Source organism: Anguilla rostrata, chromosome 2 (assembly GCF_018555375.3).
Source record: "Anguilla rostrata isolate EN2019 chromosome 2, ASM1855537v3, whole genome shotgun sequence".
NCBI classification, from domain to species: Eukaryota; Metazoa; Chordata; class Actinopteri; order Anguilliformes; family Anguillidae; genus Anguilla; species Anguilla rostrata.
The window spans coordinates 15907009-15929870 of NC_057934.1; the positions used below are offsets into that span (position 1 = coordinate 15907009).

At 38.9% G+C, this 22862-nt stretch overlaps 1 protein-coding gene across 1 annotated transcript in view; it reads right to left on the minus strand.

The window, feature by feature from the left end:
* The window catches only part of tcerg1l (transcription elongation regulator 1 like), an 81768-nt gene that overhangs the window by 21138 nt on the left and 37768 nt on the right, over positions 1-22862 (minus strand). Inside the window, exons 6-8 of the mRNA XM_064320769.1 lie at positions 4755-4877; positions 2752-2834; positions 527-615 (exon numbers count right to left, since the gene is read on the minus strand). Of these exons, the coding sequence (XP_064176839.1) occupies positions 527-615; positions 2752-2834; positions 4755-4877 (295 nt within the window). The remainder of the gene's footprint in view (positions 1-526; positions 616-2751; positions 2835-4754; positions 4878-22862) is intronic.

Below are 22862 nucleotides of genomic sequence, written 5' to 3' on the forward strand. Positions count from 1 at the left end.
TGCACAACAAGATGAGGAGTCAATGGAAAAGTTTTTCAAATTGAAATGAATGTACAACTCTTCCAGCTCTCTTCTTTCCTAATGTCTTGCACAAAATTGTGGGCACTATCAAGTATCAAAAGGGTAACTGCAAGTTACTGTAACCTATAGAACATGGTCACAGATGGAGAGCGAGAAAGTTGGCTATACAAGGTTTTGCTTAGTGTCTGTCTTTCAAAAAGTCTCCTAGATTTGAAAAATAGCCAAGAAGTAATGGCTGTAATTTGTGCGGCAGAACAAAGGAAGTCCAAGGTAAAAAAAAAAAAAAAACAGATTACGCTACCCTGCTAGCAAGTATGGGAAGCTCATAAAAAAAAAAAATAGATTCTCCTAGCAGAGCGGTTTGATTCTGAGCAATAAAATGCTTGTTACTTCAAGATGGGTTTTGCTGTGTGTGTGTATTTCACAGTCATTCATTTTCTGGCAGCGGAACCAGACCTGATCATCTGGACAACCTGTATGGGACGGCAACGTAATAGACTTTTACCAGGGTGATCCAGGGACAGGCGTGGAGGCCACCGGCCGCTTGTCTTTAGGGGCATTGTCTTCTTCAATGGAGATCTTGAGTGGTTCAATCTTCAAGCATGCAGGGGAAGGCACAATGCAGACAAGTGAACACCACAGTGAGCATCATCCATGGAATGTGAACATTATGAGTCGACGCTTAGCGCCTGAGCAGAACATAATGTCACAGCACACGTGAACCAATCACCACCATACGCAGAAGAACAAGAATAACAGCTCTGGAAAACAAACAAGGGTCAGACTAAGAAGTCATGCTTCCGTTTCAGTTAACGGTGCGTGCTAATGCTGGCTCACTGACGAGAGTGCAAAAAAAACTAGAGTGAATTAAATATTCGTCACGGGATAAAGCACAATAACAGAGTGCTCTCAAGAGTCATGTCATATGAATTGCATATGGATGGCAATTCGGAGTGTGGCGCAGTGGGTAAGGAACTGCGCTTGTAACCGAAAGGTCGCAGGTTCGAATCCCGGGTAAGGACACTGCCGTTGTACCCTTGAGCAAGGTACTTAACCTGCATTGCTTCAGTATATATCCAGCTGTATAAATGGATACAATGTAAAGTGCTAACTAAAAGTTGTGTAAGTCGCTCTGGATAAGAGCGTCTGCTAAATGCCTATAATGTAATGTAATGTAATGGCATTTTTATTTATTCATGTCACCTGTGGCTGTAACTGCATCTGCAAGTTTGTCGGCCTAAAAATATTTTCAGCCATCAAGTAAATAATAATGTAAACATGCCGTGTGCTATGCCTTGGTTGTACTGAGCTATGAGATACATTTTAGTGCTCATGCTTTCCATATAAACTACTGAAGTGTGCTGAAAATTTAATTAAAAAGAAAAGATTACAAGCTTCTGTGAGAAGGTGATGCCTAAAATTGTATAAAGGGGACAAAAATTAAAAAGTGAAACACAGCTGGGAAATTAATTTTTGTTAGATGACTTCAGTACAAATAAAACTAGGTGATGAATAACAGTACTACGAGTTAATTTCTATTGATATCTGTTTTATTTTTAGCATGTTTATGGTTTTATTTTTTCTACTGATCTATTGGAGGAATACAAAATTCCAATTAATTTCACTTTTTACATGGCGTCCAAGGGTAATGAGGAAAAAAGTACAGGAGATAATTGTGCAATAAACAGTTTGCCCCTGCAAAGCACATGGCAAACTCCTAAAGAACAGTCAATTATGCGAGCGATGCATGGCCAGCCATGCAGATTACTGATTGGTCATTTCTACAGAAAACCTGATGGGAAAACAGCTACAGAGGGCACTCAGCTGTTATCTCCTAATGAATTAAAATACCTGGGAGTTTCTTGCTAATTAAACTTCTTGGACGGGGGGGTTTCAAATAATCACTGGAACGGGGGCCACATCACATCAGAAGGCAGACAAAGCACCCGGTACATGACCTCAAGTCGAACGTTCTTTTCTCCTCTGTACTTTCAGTCTGGGCATCGTTACACAAAAATAGATTTTACATAATAAATATTGCATAAAATAGACGAAAATCCAGTCCAATGCACAAAAAAATACTTTACGGTTAATTAATTATAGAGCAATGTGATATTTACATCAATCACGTTTGGATAACATTATGCACCACCAGTCTGTGTCAGATGGGTTGTTTGGAAGTTTGCCATTTCATTTAGCTGGAAGGATGGAAATTATTTCATGTAGCTACTGAAGGATACTTTGCATTCAGGTAATGCTGTAAACTAGTCACACTACCCTTAAACAGAAAGCTCTATTTAATGCAGACTGTTATGTTGTAGTCAGGTGTCCCTGAATGCAACAATCTGTATGTTTCAGATGATGACCCAAGATTATTAATTTCTTAAAATGAGTACTGTCATTGTTACTTCCTGAATATTAGACAAAAACTAAAATTTGAAAAGAAAGGGCTGTGAAGCAACACTTCTGGTCTTATGTTCCCTTTTCCTGCGGGATGAAGGAATTAAAAAAAAAAAAAAAAGATTTAGCGGAGCAGCACGTGGTCTTCTCTGTTTAGTTTGGGTGAGGCTAGTTGTGTACAAATGTGCATTATGCAAAAATGATTTCCCATTAATAATGTGTGCATGATGAGCCTCCAAACATTTAGATAGATAGATAGATAGTTACACACAAACATACACATGCATTTTACATAGCAGTAAATAAAAGCATATGTAAGATCATACCAACCTCATTTTTGTCTTCAGGCTTCTGATCATCGTGCAGCACCAAGGTCCCAGCACATGCTGCTTTCTTCATATCTAAGCTTTTATCTGCCAGACGACAGACAGTTTAATGCATTTAGCACCGATCCTGTGCTTCAGTTTCTATTGAACCTAGGGCAATTTTTTCTAATCAATCTCTCTGAACACAAAAGAATTCTACAATTTCAGAACTCCAACTGTGCATGTTTTATATGGACAGGGATTTGGAACATGTATTTTTTTTTTTTTAAATAAAGAAATGAATAATAAAAAATATAAAAAATCTGCTGTATTTCAGGTTATAATTACAAATAACAGGTAGAGAACTGCTAAAACATGCTTGTTAAGCAACTTTTCCCAACATTACCTTATTTTCCAAGGTCCAATATATGCTCAGCTAATCTAAAACTAAAAATAAACCGAAAATATTTTCCGAAATGCTCAGGTAGTGACGTACATTAATAACCCTGAATTGTGTTGAAGCTGATAACACACATTCCCACAATCATTTGCACAATCATTTTCATTATCATCTCATTCTCAGTAAAAGTTAAAAAGTAAAATCTTCCTGCAACTGCTTGTTTACAGTGACAAAGACATATAATATGACAGATGAAAAACAGCAAGGTAACTTGATGTACCAAAGAAACAGGTTTTGTTTGTGTCTGTTTTGCATTTTGCTTGCACAAGAGTTCAAAAGTTGCTCCACGAATCACTAGACGCGAAGAGAACTTGATCTGTGCCAAGGTGGTGAGCAGACAATGTGCATGCCCTGCATATCAAATCAGTCTGATTCCTACTGCCTGAGAAACAAAGGATGAGACCAAGCTGTGTTCTATTTTAAGACCCTGAGAAACCCAAGAGTATTTAACTGATCTCAACAGGGTGGTTGTGGAGCTTAAGCAATGAGGAAGAAACCTGCCTAGTAAAAGAATGGACTGAATCAGAAACTACTGAGATATTGGTAGAGGGACACTGAAGTTTGTACAGTACATCATCTTCATTTTACTGGATGAAATATCAAAGACTGAAAGGAAATTGGAAATAAATGGCTCTATGAGTGTGCACTAAAAATCCAGTTTTATTCTTAAAAGACAGTGGAGCAACTAGTAGAGCATTCTGTAAACTGTCCTCTTTCCATTCAGGCTAGGACTGCTATAGTTATAGCTCATTAAAATAGAGGCACTCAAACTTAGACAACCTGTATCCATAGTTCTGTGGAATCAAAAAGATATAATCATACCAGATCATATCTAGGTTACAGTCCGCCCCAGAAAACTTAATACTAAAAGGACACCTGCACTTCTGGGTTTCTGGGTACACCAAAATACCTCATTGCAAAAATACCTCACCTGTATTTTCTGTTCTCATGCTCCAAAGGAGGACACCAATTTTGTACAACAGGAGGGAGAATATATAATATAATTCAACAAATTGCTGTTGGCAATATTCCGTCTGGCTGGGCAAATACTAAAACCTCATGATTAACTAATTACTTTTTTATGGAGTTCTGCATGTTTATAGCCATTATAAAACGAAATTGGGGTAACTCAACTTGAATTCACCGCACACCATTCACACTTAATCAAAATGACCTATACGGTGACACCGTATGCCAGTTTTAACACACTCTTTTTAATAATATATTTATTTTTTGCAGTGCCATGAGCCAGTGAGCATGCTGCATACTTCAGCAAGCCAACAAGACGATATTTACCATCTCTGGGCTGAAACGTCTGCCATCACTGCACACAATAGCTTCTCATCTTGCATGTCTTAAGCAATGTGAATTTCTAGTTTCTTATTGTGTTTGCCTGGTTTTCAGTATAGTTGTTTTTGTCTACAAATAGTGTTATTGACTAATAACTGGGTAGTATACCAATTTTCCTTCAAACTCCTGATTTAAAAAAAAAAAGTACATTATTATGTGTGTGTGTGCTCGTGTGTATGATTTCAACATGATTCTGAGGCAGGAGCCATTAGTCTCACCTGTCACTGGCTGCTCTGTCCAGTCGCCAGCTACAAAAGTCACCCCCGGCGCGGACAGTGACGCCACCCTGGTGATCTGCGCTGGCAGCACTGGGCCAAGCCGTCCATCACGGAAACTGACACCTGCAGGTGGAAGAGCACAGTACCCTGGGTAAGAGAATGAAAATGATGCTGCTACAGTAAGTGAAACACAGCATGTAAAACATTCTATGTGAGACAAGGGCCTAGGCTCTAACTCTTTATTTACAGTTACATTACAGTTAGTGTTACATTACAGAAGTGCGTTTCTTTCACAAGAATGTTTATTAATTCAAGGCCAGGATATTGAAGTTTTTTTTTGTAACTTTGGTCTGAAATATTGTTGTCTAAGGTGATTTATGTGGACATTGTCTATTGTTTTTGTTTTCAAATGTTGGCACCTCTGCCAAAGCCAACTAAACAGACTCCACCAGAAAACAGCTCATACAAACTAGTGCCAATGGTATATCAATTTTAAAGGGGCAGTTCACCCAAAAATGAAATTAACATATGTTTCCACATACTCAGAAATTATTTTATTAAAGCACATAATTTCAAAATTCATAATTGTGTTATTAAGGGTGTAATTTACATTGTAGAACACAACGAGAAACTCACTTAGGCTTATGTTAACTACATACCTTATTTTCTGCATACATCGAAAACTCTACGGACAGAAAACATCTGTGGGAATCTAGGAAATATGTGGAGTGAATCCATGGCACAAAAAATGCCTCACTTCCAAAAATAACTCAATTCCAGGTTTTAGGACAACAAACTGTAACACTCAATGACCTGCTCTGGTTGAGTATGCACATAAATACACAGCTGGCATACTTTGGGTGAAGTAGTTCTTGATGAAACAATGCACAAAGCTCTATGGACATATGTGAGCAACTGACATTTTACAAAGGAACATTGCACTTGAGTTTTTTTAATGTACATTTTTGGTGCATTGAGCACCACAAAATATGGGTCTGTTGAGGTCTGTTGTATTAAGATGAGCTGCAGCAGACATCTAGAAAATTTGTCAAATCTCAGCAAAATTACCTGGATGATTGATAGCAGTGGAAAGATACCTTTTATTTTTGGGTATAATATATATTAAATATTGATGGTGACTAATTTAGTAGTCATTGGACATACAGCTACCATACCGAGATGACGCTGGATTTTTTCCAGTAATCGTCCATTACACAGTTAATGTCAAGTGTAATGCCTGTGATTACAGTAAATATGAATGATCATCACATGATTGATTAAAAGAGTATATATAGGCTTGAATAATCATTAATTTATCAAATGACCTGTGCAAAGCACCTTTATGACATAAGCACATTATACTGGGACGCCATCAGTTAAGTGACAGACTAGTGCTGGGCGATATGGCCTAAACTTGATATCACAATGTTTTAGTAAGGTGTTGAGCCATCAGAACAGCTTCAATGCGCCTTGGCATACTGTAAGTTGTACAAGTCTCTGGACCTCTACTGGAGCGATGGAACCCCATTCTTTTAAAAGATACTCTCTCATTTGGTGTTTTGATGATGGTGGTAGAGAGCACTGTCTAAGACAACCTCCCATAGGTGTCCAATTGGGTTGAGATGTGGTAACTGCAAAGGCCTTAGCATAATCACATGATTTTTATACTCATCCCTTTGTATTGATTTGGAGTGACCCTTCCCTCTAAGGCAGTGGTGTCAAACTCGTGCCATGGAGGGCCGTGTGTATGAAGGTTTTCATTCCAGCCTCAGATCTTGATTATATAATTAGTTAAATTATTTGCTGAATTAGGGATGCAGGTTTGTGCACAATGGTGACCCGACGTCTATGGTGACCCGCATTGTCTAAATAAAAATGTTCTTATATTCTGTGCTTCAATGCAGTTAAACGCATATGGCTGAATGAGTAATTGGACTCAATTAAGGCAGCATTAATTGGTTGGAATGAAAACCTGCATACACACGGCCCTCCATGGCACGAGTTTGACACCACTGCTCTAAGGGGACAAGTGGACCCAAACCACACCAGGCAAATTCCCCCCACAGCATATCAAAGCAACCAGACCCCTCACTGTAAGCATTCAGGCCTGTACCATTCTCTTGGTGTACATCACACATGCACGCGCCCACTTGTCAAGAATATGGGGAAGGCTAACTGATCTGACCATATCACTTTTTCCACATCTCTGTAGACCAGTGCCTATGGTTTTTGCACTACTAAAGTCTATTGTGCATTTGTCTTTGTAATTATGGATTTATGCACTACAACCCTACTACAATATCCCTCTCTGTGTAGTTGTCAATAGACCGTTCTTGTGGACACTGTCTGATCACATCCTGCATTGACATTCTCAGTCACCTGAAGAGTTGCTCTTCAGTTTCTTATGCATTGCACTGATGCACGAGCATCATGGTCATCCAACATAAGCTTTCGACCACAATTTCTGACCCTATTTATTGTGTCTTTTCCCATGGATCTGAATGCCTATGTCACTTTAGTCACTGTTCCTATTGAAACACTAGCCAGTTGAGCGAGCGAGCGAGCGAGCCAGCCGCACTCTTTTCCTCTTTCCATCTTGATCCAAAATCATGGTCAGCTGGGCCTGCTCAGCATTTTAATACCTGTCACAGTGCAAGATTGGATGCCAATTGCTTAATTGTATCATGCAGTACACCTGTATGGAAGCATCTGCATTCGTTATGTCTCTCCACTCATTTATTCTGGTTTTTCCTTTAATTTGTCACCCGTCTATGTGTGTGTGTATGCAGCACCAAATAATAATAATAATAATAATAATAATAATAATAACAATAATAATAACAATAATAATAATATAGAACTAATTTCAGAAGAGCTGCCAGCGTAAGCAGCAGGCAGCAGCCCTTCATGAATTTGAATCTGCCGTTAATGAAGCGGCACACTGAAAAGGGCACGGCTCTTCAGCGCAGATGCACATTCCACTTTTCAGGAGTGTCGTCAGAGCTAATTAATAAATGGCCGTAATTAATTGGTAATGATCATTCGCAAGTTAACGCTTCAAACTGTCAAGTCAATCGTGCTGGATGAGGTGATTTCATTAACAGGCGCGGCCACTTCATCTTCATCACCCACCTCCACACGTCCGTGAAGGCATTTCTTTTTTCAAACGCATTATTCAAAAAAAGAGAAATGTCAACACAGCTAAGCTCATTTCGTTCAACATGACACTGAGCAGCAATCATTTTCATATAGCCTGTCTGAATCCTTTTAGATAAGTGCAGTCTGTTTGGAAAGGTTAATTATGTTTGAAATTAGCAGAGGGTGAGAGAGGACTACTCCAGTTATCCTTCAAAAAGGAAAACATTTGTTCTACTTTGCCACTCTGTTGGGAAGGAAATCCAAAATTTCTTATACAGACTGATATATTAGGAAGTGTGCATTGTTTAGAATATTATAGCAATTAGGTTCATCATGTAAAATGTGTTATTATTTACTATTTATTGTGCAAATTCTAATACAAATAACATTAAGGTTGACCACATTAAGGCTCTCCCAGATTTTGCAGGATATGCAGTGGTATGCACTGCCACTATCCGTGTGGGGGATCCTTACTTCAACGCACATACCATCCATAGATTTAAAAAGAGAATTGTAGTAAATAAATAAAGTCAAATATGCCTTTGTACAATACGAAAATTTTTCCCAATGATAAATCTAATCAGTGGTGTCCAGTTGCTTGCTAAGAGAAAGCAATTGATTATTGCTATTATGTTACTTTATTAGCAGTTGAACTCATAATGATGGACACTTTGTAGACTGAACAATTTAATGCTTTTAACCCAGCCCATACAAGATTGATATATTAACAGGCTGAATTTCTTTAATAATAACACAACTGTTAAAATACACTGCAGATGTTTTTTAAGGAGAATCATGAGTGACAAGAGTGCTGTGGATGGATTTGAATCTGATTAACCCAATTTTACAGGAGAGCTACCACATCTGGCAATGTAATATAAAATTGTGTGCAGGACTGCTACTGAAATAAATAAATAGAATAGAACAAGCACTCCCTCAGAACCAGAGAGATCATTTTCAGAAAGACAAAGACAATAATAATAAAAAATGGCTGGACCTTTTAGAGAAAAGGGTCTGAAATCCAGGGGGCCACAGCACAGTAAATTATATCACAAATCTAGCAGTTGGTGGACAAAAATAAACCAGACACAGATGGAATGAACACAAATGAGCAGAGAAGGTAAGTAGAAAATGGCAGTCAGAGAAGGGTAAGCTGGGCTCTTCCGTATTGCCTTCAATTTATTTAGTTATTTGCACCTGTATTATTAATTATGTAACTTATGGCTTCTGAATGTTGCTACTTTTCAATAATTCTGATTATATTGCATGTTAAAAGGCAATATTCTCTCTCTCTCTCTCTCTCCCTCACTCACATATACGTGCACACACACACACACACACATACACACACACACATTCTATTTTAATGACATTTCAGCTTAAAGTTTGTGATGGTTTTGTTTTTGAAAAGGACATATGCTATTTTTATATAGCAGAACAGTCACCTGCAGTCAGGTTATTACACAAATTATATCATTAAAATAGATGGATTTTGTTTGGACTTCAATATACAATATATATTAAAACTATACAATATATATTAAAACTATTTCCCCATCAATTTAACCCATAGTCCTGTGCTGACTGTGCATTGTTCTAAAACAGTGTTTCTCAACCCTGGTCCTGGGGACCCACTGCCCTGCATGTTTTAGACGTCTCCCTCCTCCAGCACACCTGATTCAAATGAATGGGTTGTTATCAGGCTTCTGCAAAGTTTGATGACGACCCATTCATTTGAATCAGGTGTGTTGGAGCAGGGAAACGTCTAAAACAGTGGGTCCCCAGGACCAGGGTTGAGAAGCACTGTTCTAAAAGCCTGCCACACCATTCACCACAGCAATACTTAGCATGACAACATTATACAAAACTTATTGTATTATTCCCTTTGTGCTTCATGTTTTCACAAGGTTAGTCAAGGTTAGCCAAACACCAACTGTATTGTCTAAATGTTATTATCATAATTTTCAACATCTCATTGATGTTAAGAAGAAGAATCATTGACAAAAAATGTGCTTTCACTTGGTTTCTGATATTCCACATTTGATATTCAACATAAAACATGTATCAAATGTACATTTTTAGAAATCTAATTTTGGCCAAATCAGCTTCTGGTGGTTGTAGCTCAGATTAAATACATGACATTAATTTAGTCAAAACTGATCATGCTCTCTGAAGTATTTTTGTGTGACAATGATGTGTGATCCAGAATGAAATATCCAGTTATTAATTTAGATGACTACATTTGTTGTAGTAGATTCAGATTAGGCTGCATCTCAGGCTAATTAAACAAACTGAAACATTTCCTTTCCTGTGATACTTTACACCTCACTTTTTGCCAGGCTAAAATGCTATTTTAATCTGCATTTAATCAAGGTCTCATTTAAGTTCAGGTTTCATGGAAAAATTTACTTCACACATCCCTTTTGGAAGTAAACTCAGATCGATAGAATTTCAAGTGTGCAAATCACATACTGTAACAACTACATCTGTCTACTTCAGAGAAAGGATATACAAACAGTTCCATTAAAGGGTTTCTGGAAGTGCAAATATTTGTGTATGGCTTAAGAACATTTCCAATACATTACATGTTTTACACTATAGAATCCTCACAAGAGTCATCCTCGTAAGAGTAGTCTACTTGGTTCATACGTGCTCCATCCACACAGTTTCCCTGAGATTGTGTTTATTGTATTTTTCATTATTATCCCCCGCACCCCCCCCCCCCCAATAAGCATCGCAAATTGATGTTTTTTCTCACCAAATGCGATGGGGCAAATACACACACAACGATTATAGCGTTTAATGGGGCAGTGCTGAGTGGTTAATGCACTGGGCATGTGCAAAGTTGTTGGGAATCATGAGGAGTGTTTAAAAGACAAGGCACTTATGTAAAACAGCCTTTTCCTCTCTCGCCGCTCTCATATTGAGATTCATTTGATCACATGAGTGAAGGACCTGATGGCTGCCTGCACTTCACCGATGCACAATCTGCGAGATGGAATGGGAGTTCTCTCTTGATGCAAATACAGCACGGTATGCTAAACAAGCACAAATTACAGGCAGCTCATTTGGGTGTTCAAGAGTGACAGCGTGTGTTTTCCGTTCAGTCTAGAACATACTGTATGCACAACAAAGCAATTTGAGGTAAAGACAAGGTGATGGCCCCTACTAACAGAGGTGCAAGGTAAAGACAAAGAAAATGACTGGGAATAATACACCTGCATAGTGATGTTCTTCACATATCTTAAATGTTATTATGAAATAACAAGTTTTGACCACATAGGTCTTCATACGTAGCAACAGGGGAGGAGTCTGAGCTGACCATGAAAACAGCCACTTGGAGGGTAACAATAAGAGTACAGTGCAATGGACCCATGCGAACGCCTAACTTTTGTAACTTTAATATTTACATTACATTACATTTATTTAGCAGACGCTTTTATCCAAAGTGACATACAAAAGTGCATATCAAGGGTGGGTACGGTGGCATAGTGGTTAGCACTGTTGCCTCGCAAGAAGGAGGTTCCGGGTTCGAATCCGGGTCTGACCGGATCCTCTCTGCGTGGAGTTTGCATGTTCTCCCCGTGTTCGCGTGGGTTTACTCCGGGTCCCCCGGTTTCCTCCCACACTCAAAGACATGCATGTTAGGTGCGCTCCTGCATTTGCCCTTGACCAAGGCACTGACCAAGGCACTGGCCTCAGAACTGGAGTTGGTCCTTGGGCACTGCACTGTGGCTGCCCACTGCTCCGAAGTAACTAGGATCGGTCAAATGCAGAGGACAAATTACCCCACGGGGTTCAATAAAAGTATATCTATATATATGGAGGTACATGTACCATGAGTGCCATGAAAGAGGGGAATTTAAGTGAAATGATTCGCAGAGTGGTGGCAGTTAGTCCATATATAGTCTGAAGAGATGGGTAGTGAGGAAGAGGTTATAATAACATTATAATATTTTATTTTATTTTTTTAATTTTTTTTAAAAAAGCTTGTTTTACACATTTTAGAGTTTGAGGAAGCCTAAGACCAAATCAATGATATAATATCAATAGCAGCAGAGCAGTAATAGTAGAAAATACATTAGTGGGAATAAATTCACAAGTGATCTGATAATGGCAGGCACATTTTAGTCAATATCCAGTCACAGGATGTAATTATTAAAATTGAGGCAAAAAACAGGATATCATAAAGTCTGACTGTGAGTTGATGAATTTGCACAGTACTGACAAACCAATAAAGACAAAGGAGAAAGAATAGATCAGAATCAGGAAGGAAATTGGCTCTGAGTGCAGATCTTAGCTGCTTTCTTCCCAAGTTCGTTTTCCAAGTCGACAGAACTCCTACTCACCTCCTCCTGCTTAAATGTGGTGCGGTAGTTTCTCCTTAAATTGATTGAGCGGAAAAAGAAAAGAAAAAAAAAAGTTCCATTACTGGTTCCGGGCTATAATTTTCAACCTGTCTCAGCCCATGAGGCCAGAACCCTGTGGCCAGACGGAGAGAAGGTAGGACGGTCGATAAACAGCAGATATTACTTAGGGAAAGGGTTTAAGGGGCATTTGATGTTTGAAGTGACTTGATGGAAGATGACAAGAGAACATTATCTGTAATCTATTGTTATAGAGGCATCAAAAGAGACAGAGAGCCACTTAGAGTGTCTTTTGACCACAGTAATTCAAGTAGCGTAAACCAGGGCAGGGGAAGAAATGCACCTGTAAGAGCCGCTTAAGATGATACAAAGACGCAGGCATGATGACCGTGATAACACGAATGCATTCCATTTATCGACGTAGATTGCCTGTCAAGAACTTGAATATGGTCTTTCTTAATTACAGTACAAAGGATCCACCTTTTACACTTGAGTGCATATTTAACACAACAACAAACAACGTAATGATTTCTCATTTGTTGCACTTCAGACATATTTGACATGTTTGGCTAAGTCCTTCATCAGACATTTTCCTACCCTGGCAGCAGTCGACCCCCATGTGCCGACAGTGCGTTACCCTACGAACTGCGGCATACATCTTGACTAGTACCAACACTTTTGAGCCTAACTGAGGCTTATGTGAATTATTTTGTCTGTGTGGCAAGATGGACTTTCTGGCCCTTAGGGTTAGGAGGATCAGGCTGGGTTGGGATGGATGGGGTGGACCCTACCCTCTAATTACTTTCCAAATTTCATCTTCAAGTCTAAGTTACAAACCAAAGACATGCAGAGATTGATAGCTGAGAGCACAACATACAGTACCACAAGGCTCCCGAGTAGTTCAGTCAGCCGTGCAACTTTGCCCTCGCAACTAGCATGGCTAGGCCCTAATCATCACAATCATTGGGGTACGAAAGCATAAAAGCAAAGCTGCAGGCATGGAAACACAAGAAACAAAAGCGCAGACATGCTATATGAAAAGAATGCAGACACATCAGTCTAAAATAGCCTGTGCATAATTGCTTGGACTGGGTTGAGTCACGTTGACAAGTTCACAAAAAAAAAGCACTTAATTACATTCCTTATTATGCGCCGGGAGACAATGGTCATAGCTGTAGGTCTTTATGACTACATATTAATTTGAGTCAGGGCTTTCAATTCCTTGTCCAAGTTCTCGGTGCTGAAGTATTAAATCAAATTTAATGTGGGCTGGGATGCAACATTAGCGCTACTTAGCAGAGGAGTTGTATCTTTTTCTATGCATCACTGCCTTCAAGTTAATTTCTTGTCCTCAGATGGTCCATCACAAATAAAAAAATACATGGATTAAAAAATACATTTAAAAAGCACATCGTATTTTGAAATGAATTCTGTCACTTTCTAATCAGAAGCATTAACATTTAAAATTGTTTTAGGAAACAACTGAGTCTGGTAGCCTAAGGAAAGTTTCAATTTATCATAAATGACTAAAGAAAATGAGGGTAATGTCGTAAAATAAATCTCAATCATACTTAGCAAGAAAATGCATTCCAGCAGGATCCAGTTGTAATTATTATTTTTTGACATAGCATGCTTGCAGACATTATATTTTCATCAATGCATCACAGGTTTCTCAGTTTTTAAATACTGCAAGCAGCATGCTTGTGTTTCATTACTCACAGCTCATATTTCAGATGTCGGTTTCTTGGAATGAGAGATTGCGTTTGTGAGCCCAGAAGAGCACAGATCAGCGCGCGCGCGCGTTCCTCCCAAACACGTGAAGCCACCTGCTGCTTTGTTTAGACCGCGGCCCACCTGTTGAGTCGTATAGTCGTGCCATCTGAGGATGCGGCTAAGCAGCTTGCGCAGACACACTTCAGGGGATAGAAATCAATCAGCGGAGTCCCTCTCGCAGAGTGAGGGAGGACGTACCCTGCTGACTGAAGCCCTTTCTCCCTGGGTGATGCCATGGCAAATTATGAACCTTCCCTGCATGGCTGCCCGCCACAGTCAGTAACCGTGCAGTCAGGATTCAATTCAAGACATTAAGGTGCACCACTGGACCGGGAAAAAAGGGTCTTAGCTTGTTGCACCAATTGGAAGTGCCCGTTTACCAATAGGAAGTGTCCGTTTATTCTATCACGTTTTTGCTATAGATACATTGTGTTTTACATTTCAAATTTTAGGAAAGAGGAAAACATTCGGAGAACTCGTTGCACACTGATTGCGCTTGGAAGAAGGAACTCATACAAAATTTACAGTGATTTTGAACGAACCTAACACACTCAATACCCCCAAATATTCAGCTCAGGAATTTCAAACTCCTGTTAAAAGGGTGCTGTAGACACAGGATGTAATTACTGTGTTTCCAGTTTAGTAACTTCATCAGAGGTACAAAAGCCAGTGTTCGCCCCTGTATCGATAGCAATTTTCCACATGAAAAACATGCCAGTTACAGGCAACTGCACTTGCCTTTCTTATCATAGCATCTATTTTGCAGGCATTGCATGTACTCGTACAGGTGGATGTGTTTGGAAAGCCAGTATGTGTATAAGAGTGTATACCATGATTCTACACCATAAACAGAGGGATGCTTATAATTTATTTACGGATTTCCTTTCTAAAATACATAAATACATACATAAACAAGCTTATAAAATTCACAGTTTAATATTTGGAAAGATCCAGGGAAATTCCAATGCAGCATAATGCTGTCCTCTTGATATAAAAAGCCAGTTAGTATAACTGATGTTTAACCAATTCACTTAGCATCCTTAACAAGTCAGAATGCATTACCATGCAACACCATCCTGCTACAGAGTATAGAAACAAAGAGTAAGCAATCCATCTATACATTTATTCATAATAAAATGCATATAAATTCATGTTTCAGTTTTTTCGGTATGAATAATTGATGGTAGATATAATATTTTATTGCACTTGAATACTGCAGAATTCCTTCTGATTCAAATTAAGCTGTAACAAAATTTCAAGTCTCATTTTACACAATTGGTTGTTTTCATAAATTTTGAACGATGGCATCATTTCAGCAAAATGTATGCCTATCACAATGTCCGAACAAAGAAAAGTCAAGAAATTATGTGGATTGTTAATTATAGATTTCCATTATGATCCACATAAATAAATAACATTTTTTTTAACTTAGATTTTTCATATCTCTTCTTTTCTAAAGAATAAAATGCAGGCCCTTGCTCACCTAGCTCAAAGAACCATGACACAAATATCACTTTACCCTGTGCTTTCCCCTGGCTTCAGTGTGAGATGTCATGTGACCCTACATGGTTCTTCTTCATTACTAGACCAGAAAAGCGCCTGAGACATACTGTACAACCATGCCTGCTAAACCCACTGTGCATTCATGAAGTGTGAGGCTTGTTATGCTGACGGCTCTTCGTGATTTCTGAGCTCACCAAGGCTCTCTTTCTTTTTACTAATGCTTTTTACTAAAAAGTATATTTTGGTTAGCCCAAGGTTTGGCCTATATCTCTGTTTATGTCTTATTTCTCAGCCTCATAATGGTTTCATTGACTTCCACTGACACAACTGTGGTCCTCATGTTGACAAATGCCAATAGCAGACTTCAAAGGCAATCAAAAGGCTCAAATCAATACTAGATACTGAAAGCTATTTATATCTTCTCAAAGGAAGGAATTGAGCACACTTGACTCATCAGAAATGCCTGCGATGGCCTTTTCAAGGCACCATAATGTTTGGGACAATGACTTCACACATGCTTCTGATAAGTCAAGTGTGTCCAATTGCTTCCTTAGTGCACGCATGAGAGAGCTTTCACTCGGCATCTAGTCTTCAGTCCAGGCTTTTTATTGCCTTTGGAGTTTGTTATTGGTGTTTGTCAACATGAGGACCAGAGCTGTACGAATGAAAGTCAAGGAAGCCATTATGAGTCTGAGAAATAAGAAATAATTTAAATGAAAAATAAACAATCAGAGACATATGTTGGCCAGAAACACCTGCAAAGTCAGTTGTTGCAAACATTATGGTGTCCTGAAATAGAGGGACCCTGTATAAAAAGTGCATTTTGTATGCGGTGAAACCAACATATATAAAATAGCTTTTAATAAATGCTGTGAATGTGTATCTCTGTTCAGGCTTCCCATGTGAAACATGCCAAACCTACAGGTAAGAAAGAGCATTATGGAAAATGAATATAATGTCTGCATTGATACCTGCAAAAGGCTGATCTTTTATTCAAGACTTGTTTAAAATTCTACACTATAAATAATGTTTCACAAAAGTGACGTTAAAAGTGTGGGTAGAACTGAACTAGAAATATAATTAATCTATAGGTAGGACATAATAAGTGCTCTCACTGCCAAAGAAAGGTTCTTCTTTCTGGTTACTAATCAAGCGTCTATTCTGGATCTTTGCAATACAGTACTCTTGAATAATCAGAGTTCTTTTTTCGCTTGGCAAGCTAAGCACAGATCCGCATGCCATTCCCACCATCTTTTTTTGAGTAAAAGTTGTTCTCCCAAAACTCTGTATATGAAAGGAACAAAGGAGCAAAGTGTGACTTATTTTAGTCTCGAGGTGGAACGGATTTACGACGCGCTGCTTGTCAGACCCAATCGGGTCGTGATGGCGACGGCGCTGCCAGACGTTCAGCTCCACGTGCGGGTTCCAGGTTCGGGAGGGATGGGGAAATCGCATCTTCCTGCTTCAGAGCAAAGAAAACTATTTCTCTGTTTTGCAAAAGTGACATTAACTCTCTTGTGAAAATCTATCTGTGTGGCCTAGGGGCAGGAGCTGCTTTTTTATTGCTTTTGCTTTTCTTCAGAGTGAAATTGAATGTTTGTAGGAATTATTGGAATCATAATACCATTCGGATGGCTAGCCTAATTAACATGAAAGCCTCATGTGGTATGGCATTTAACTGTCAAACATCTGTTTAAATCTCTGTGCAACTCATCCACTGAAAGTTCAAATTCCTTGTGAGGTCCTATCCACGCAGGTGCATGTCATTACCTCCAGGGGTCTTTATTCTCTGTCTGATATATCCTCTCTGCATGTACACGTTGCATCAAATACATTGTACATGTTCAACAAATACATTGAAAAAATCAATAATCAAGTCTAAAGTAACAAATTACATTTACTCAAGTTGTAGTACTTAATTCTTTTCAGTGACTTTTTTGAGTATATTTTAATGCTTCTACTTTCACTTTTACTTGAGAACATTTTTGATAAAGTATCCAACTTCACTACTTTTATTTTGGGAAATAACTTTTGGGTAAGAAGCCTGGAAAAAAAAAAAAAACTGAGGAAAAATGGTGGCAGGACAGAGCAACGTTAAGACGGAGCCACTGGCAAATTCTGCTGCCCTTAGCAGGACAAGTGTTGCGTATGCGTTAATAAAAACCTTAAAGGTAGACCCTGAGATATGACATAAAAGCAAGTCAAGCGTGGTGACACCAGCGATTATTAAAAACTCAGGGGCTGCATCAGAGTTGCCAAGTCTGCTTATAATACACGACTTTGGGATTTGTTTTTTTCCCAAAGCAGCTTCAAAAAAATAAAAAGGGAAGTCTTGGTGCACGGTTTTCTGGGCTTGTTTTAAAACATCTGGGTGCCTTTTTTGAAATGTAACAATCTGTGTGTATTTTCACATGTATGATTAATGTCCTTCACATTCATGCCCTTGAACATTACCATTGTTCATTACCATTGTTCAAGGACACCTACAAGCGCCCACCCCACCCACCCACCCACCCACGACATTCACTGTACTTCCTGCTTGTTTGGTCTTGTTTTTTATGGTGAGGTTGCTTATTTGTCCCCTGAGAGTTCACACTGAGAACACTGAGCTGCGCTGACAGGAAACTGATTTTGACACATTCTTGTCAGTACAGACTCACGATTTTTAACAATCTCTGCCACTGCCTGTCTCATTTTGCTTCTACGTCATATCCCAGTGTCTGTCTTTAACCCTATGTGCACCCGATTTTCACATTTAAACAAGACAAAGGGTAAGAGCAAATAAGCTTTTCATTTAAAAGTTACTTAAGCAAGTTACTTTCATGGTGCATTGGAAAATACAAAAAAGAGAACGATCTAATGGAACAGTTCAATTTACAATCAAATGTCTGTCACTTTCTACTCACCCCCACATCAGCTGAATATCAATGAATTGTGATTTGTGTGGCAGTATCTTCCTCAGAGTTTGCTACCTCTGAGGAATCTCCCAATAATAGTGGATGGGATCCAGTATAATGCTGGACCCCATCTACTGTTATTGTTCCAGGATTTTGCTGTGGTATGTATAAATCAGTGGGTGTGAGATACTGCTACAAAAACCACAGCAGATATTCAACTGGCATAAGGATGAGTAAAACATGACAGGGAATTAATTTTAAAAATAAATTTCTCTAAATTTTTCTCTTTTCTTTTATCTTCCTTCGTAGCATGAAAGTAGCTTTTACTAAAATATTTAAGTAACTTTTAAATGAACAACTTATTTAGTATTATCCGTAAGGTATCTCTAAAGTAGCAGGACTTTTACTTAAATATTTTCAGTACTCTTTCCACCCCTGAAACAGAATGAATGTACATGCACCAAAATATTCTTCTGAAGATATTAATGCAAGCAACGTATGTAAAGACATTTTATGGTGATGACTAAGCCTATTTTCCCATGAGGAAAAAGCAAGGCTGACAGGGTCATTACGCACAAGCATCACTTCAAAGAGAGAGGACGCAGACACTGGCAGGGGCAGAAACACTGGTGGAAACACTGACAGTCATGGTACCAAAATGGCTGCCATTTTCTGTCGTTAACATCTTGACAGGTGGTGATGGCACTCTGCAGGCGCAAGATATGGATTGCTGGTTAGCAATTTGGTGGCATCACAAGAACATGACAGGGCGCAAGCAATTTTGTTATAGTTACCATCAATCCTTTTTCTTTACTCAGATGGCACTTAGATGGAAGAGGTGACACACATCATTGACACAGGACAGTCTGCTGAAAGGTTTCAAAATAATTGCATGCTACCTTGGCGAAGACAAGATGCTTTTATTAAAATACCATTCAAATTGGTTGCTGTTTAAAACACACACACACAGTGAGTAATAGAGTGAGAGGGGGGGGGGAGGGGGCAGATACTCACTAGTTTTGCCCCTTAAAACCACTGTGTGCAAATCCAATGACTGACATACCAACGCCTGACTGCTGACATATCCAATTTCAGTCCCCACCCCTCCTCCCCGCCATCTAATATGGCCATGAGAAAAAGATAACACAGATACCCAGCTGAGCAATCACAGACAATTACCAATGAAATGAATTGGTTTATGGGCCCTATACGTTGACCTGTCTTATGTAAATGGAATATCAATTGGGAGGAAGCTTTTTGCTAGGTTTCAATGAGGGAGCTTAAAGGCGTCTCCCTTATTTGGAGAGGGAACCCACTTTCTGAACAATTTATTTTATACAAGCTTAGTTATTCTGACTATTTATGCATGAACTGTGAAGAACACCACACGATAAAATCAATAGTAGGAATGTAATGAAATGTATGCTCAATGCAGCATGTGAAAAACAGGAAAGAGAAGCACAGAAAGGGGAAACAGTGTGATCGGGTTTTGAGTCACAGGCGTATCGGGAGCTGGAGTGAGTCGGCAAACTACCGCTAAACGCCTGGGGCGTTCAGAGCTGACGGTTTTAAGCGAGGGGGACATTATGTCCAAATGCAGTCTGGCAGCGATGAGGTCATGATCTGTGAGCCCTGCAGTCGCAACACACCGCCTGGATTGAGACGGCATCGGGCTCCATCTTTGCCCTGCTGGCCTGACTGCATCAGAAGAACGGGTCACTGTGACCCCTCGCATCAGCAGCACTGCCGTTAAAAGGCCACTGCGCCACCACAGCTGGTATAGATGGTATGATTATCAAGCAAGGGACGGACACACATCCAATGCCAGTCAATAAGTCATTAACACCCAAAACAATAAGTAATCCTCATAATGCTCAATTTCATCTCTATCTTGCCAGCCAAATAAAAGGATTGCATGCACACCTAAAGGTATTTACAACAAACCTTTCATCTGTTGGATTCAAATAATTATCTTAACCTAAAAGTACAGTGAAATGTTATTTATTTATTTATTTATTTATTTATTTATTTATTTATTTATTTATTTATTTATTTACTTATTTACTTAATTATTTATGTATTTAATGTATGTAAATATATTCGATTTGCACAGTTGAGGCTGGGACGATTCAAAAGTAGTTCTATGCAACAGATGACCATGCATTCTGGTCTGTGTTAACGCTATGCTACACAACAGTGCCTCCACATCACATTTATGAGTGGATTTGGACTTCATTCAGAAATACATAGAGCGGGATAATGCCAAATGTCCCAAGTAAACCAGTAAATGCACTTCCAATACATTACTACAGATTTGAGCAAGTAAGTGGGAAAACAAAAAAGGCTCTGTAACGGCTTTTGGTTATGACGGTTTTTGTGAGGGCACAGAAAACAGTTGATGAAGCATAATTCAAATACACACAGTTTAATTTTTCAATGTTGGGGCAAAAATCACAATCCAGTAATGATTATATCTGACTTTTGTAACTGAGGTTAATTGAAACAGTTTTTCTTTCTTAGAGTTAATGGCACATGCAAATCCTTGATCCTTAACATCAACTTGGAAAAATGCCTTAACTTGGAAAAGCGCCAATATATCTTAATTAGTATTTTAACAGATAATTTGGATCAACATTTGGAACTGCATTGAAAAGACTTACTAGCAAATATAATTTATTTATATTACAGTTTAGGTTCTATTTAGGTTTTACTTTCAGTCTGTAAATAAATAAATAAATAAATAAATAAATAAATAAATAAATAAATAAAAGTTTCCAAGGCATGCACTTTTGATTCATTCAGAGGGGAAGTGGGTCCAAATGAAGGAAGACTTTGAACTAATGCTTAATGCTAACTTCATTTATATATATAAATGAAGTTAAAACAAAACATTAATTGCATCCCCATGTAGATGAAGCGAGGGTTGTTTTTTTTTTTTTTACAAACACATTGTTTTTTGCTCACATTTGTTTTCAATTATCCAATTTGTTATCCCAAAGCCCTGTGGTAAGCTGCAGAGCTGTAAGCTCATTACTGTAACATCCTCCATAAATTTGGGAGAGCACAGGCGAGCACATTCCCCCTAAGAAATAGCATACAGCAGTCGATAATGCTCAGTGCTAAATCTGAATGATTACATTGTACCCTGCTGGAATACATTTGATCTCTCTTTACAGCAGATCGGCACTTTCAGAGTTCAGTTAATACTGAGCATTTTGTTGTTTGCCAACCCATTACTTCTTTTCATCCAGGAATACAGGATAAGTAGCCTTACACTTATATGCAGCTACTCAACAGGTGCTCGATCATCTTCCATTCTCAATGAGCTGAGGACAGTCCCACCAACAAAAACCCTCTTCACCCTTCCTGCAACATTAGGGCCAATTATGCATTGCTCTGCGTGGTTGCCAGCCACAGCTGATAATGGCACAGCCAGGATAGGATACCAGACACACATCACACACTGAAAGCCATTACTTAAAAAGCAGCAACCTGGCAGCCCCAGGACAATTTTTCTTTGAACATTCTAATTCAAAAGCAGAATGCTCTACTGTCAGTTTGTCCAGAAAACAATCCATCAGGCCATATTTCATGCAAGAAAACATATTGTGTGTTTATATGATTTATATTTATCGATGTATATAAAATAAAGGGCATGTTGGCAGCATGGAGCTCATGTCCGCTGTGATTTGCTATCATAAAATGCTATCCATAAGCTGAGACCTTAGATATAACTGGATTACAAATTAAATGCAAAACTCAGTTTGACTTGCTGGAAGGCAGTTCATTTAGATTCGATTATTGTGGCATGCCTGCAGATAATTATGCAGAGGCGTTACCTCTGAGGAATCAATTAAAGCAGTAACATTCCTAACATCAAAAAGGCTAATTGTTATGTAAACAGCAAACCACATTTTTTTTAATGTTTTATTTTATGACATAAAGTATGAGTTTGTCCCCTGAAAAGAACCTTGTGATCTACAGGCTCTGTAGCTTCGGGGGGCACGTCAGATCGGTGTCAGTTTGATCTGAACTCGAAGGAAGGGCTTGAAATAATTTAGTACCGCTTTTCACCTCATGGGCGGCCCTCCTTGACACTAAAATTTAATAAGTAATTTACTCTGAGGGTATTAACGTCAATGACCTGGTCAAATCTGAATGTTACACAGTAAATTTCCTTCGCGCTCCTTAATTACCTTAAGTCGCCCTCCCGGCTCTCCTCGTGGAGTTCACATGCACGCGTGCGCACACACACACACACACACCCGGGTAACAGGCTGCAAACATAAAACGGACCGACCTGTCGGACATCGGCCAGCGTACTCCTTCCAATCAAAACGCTCAGTGACAGCGACCAGTTCGTACAGTCATAGCTCTATCGACAGTCTAGCTGGTGCCACAGATTATTCCTCTCGTAGTTGCATTTCCAC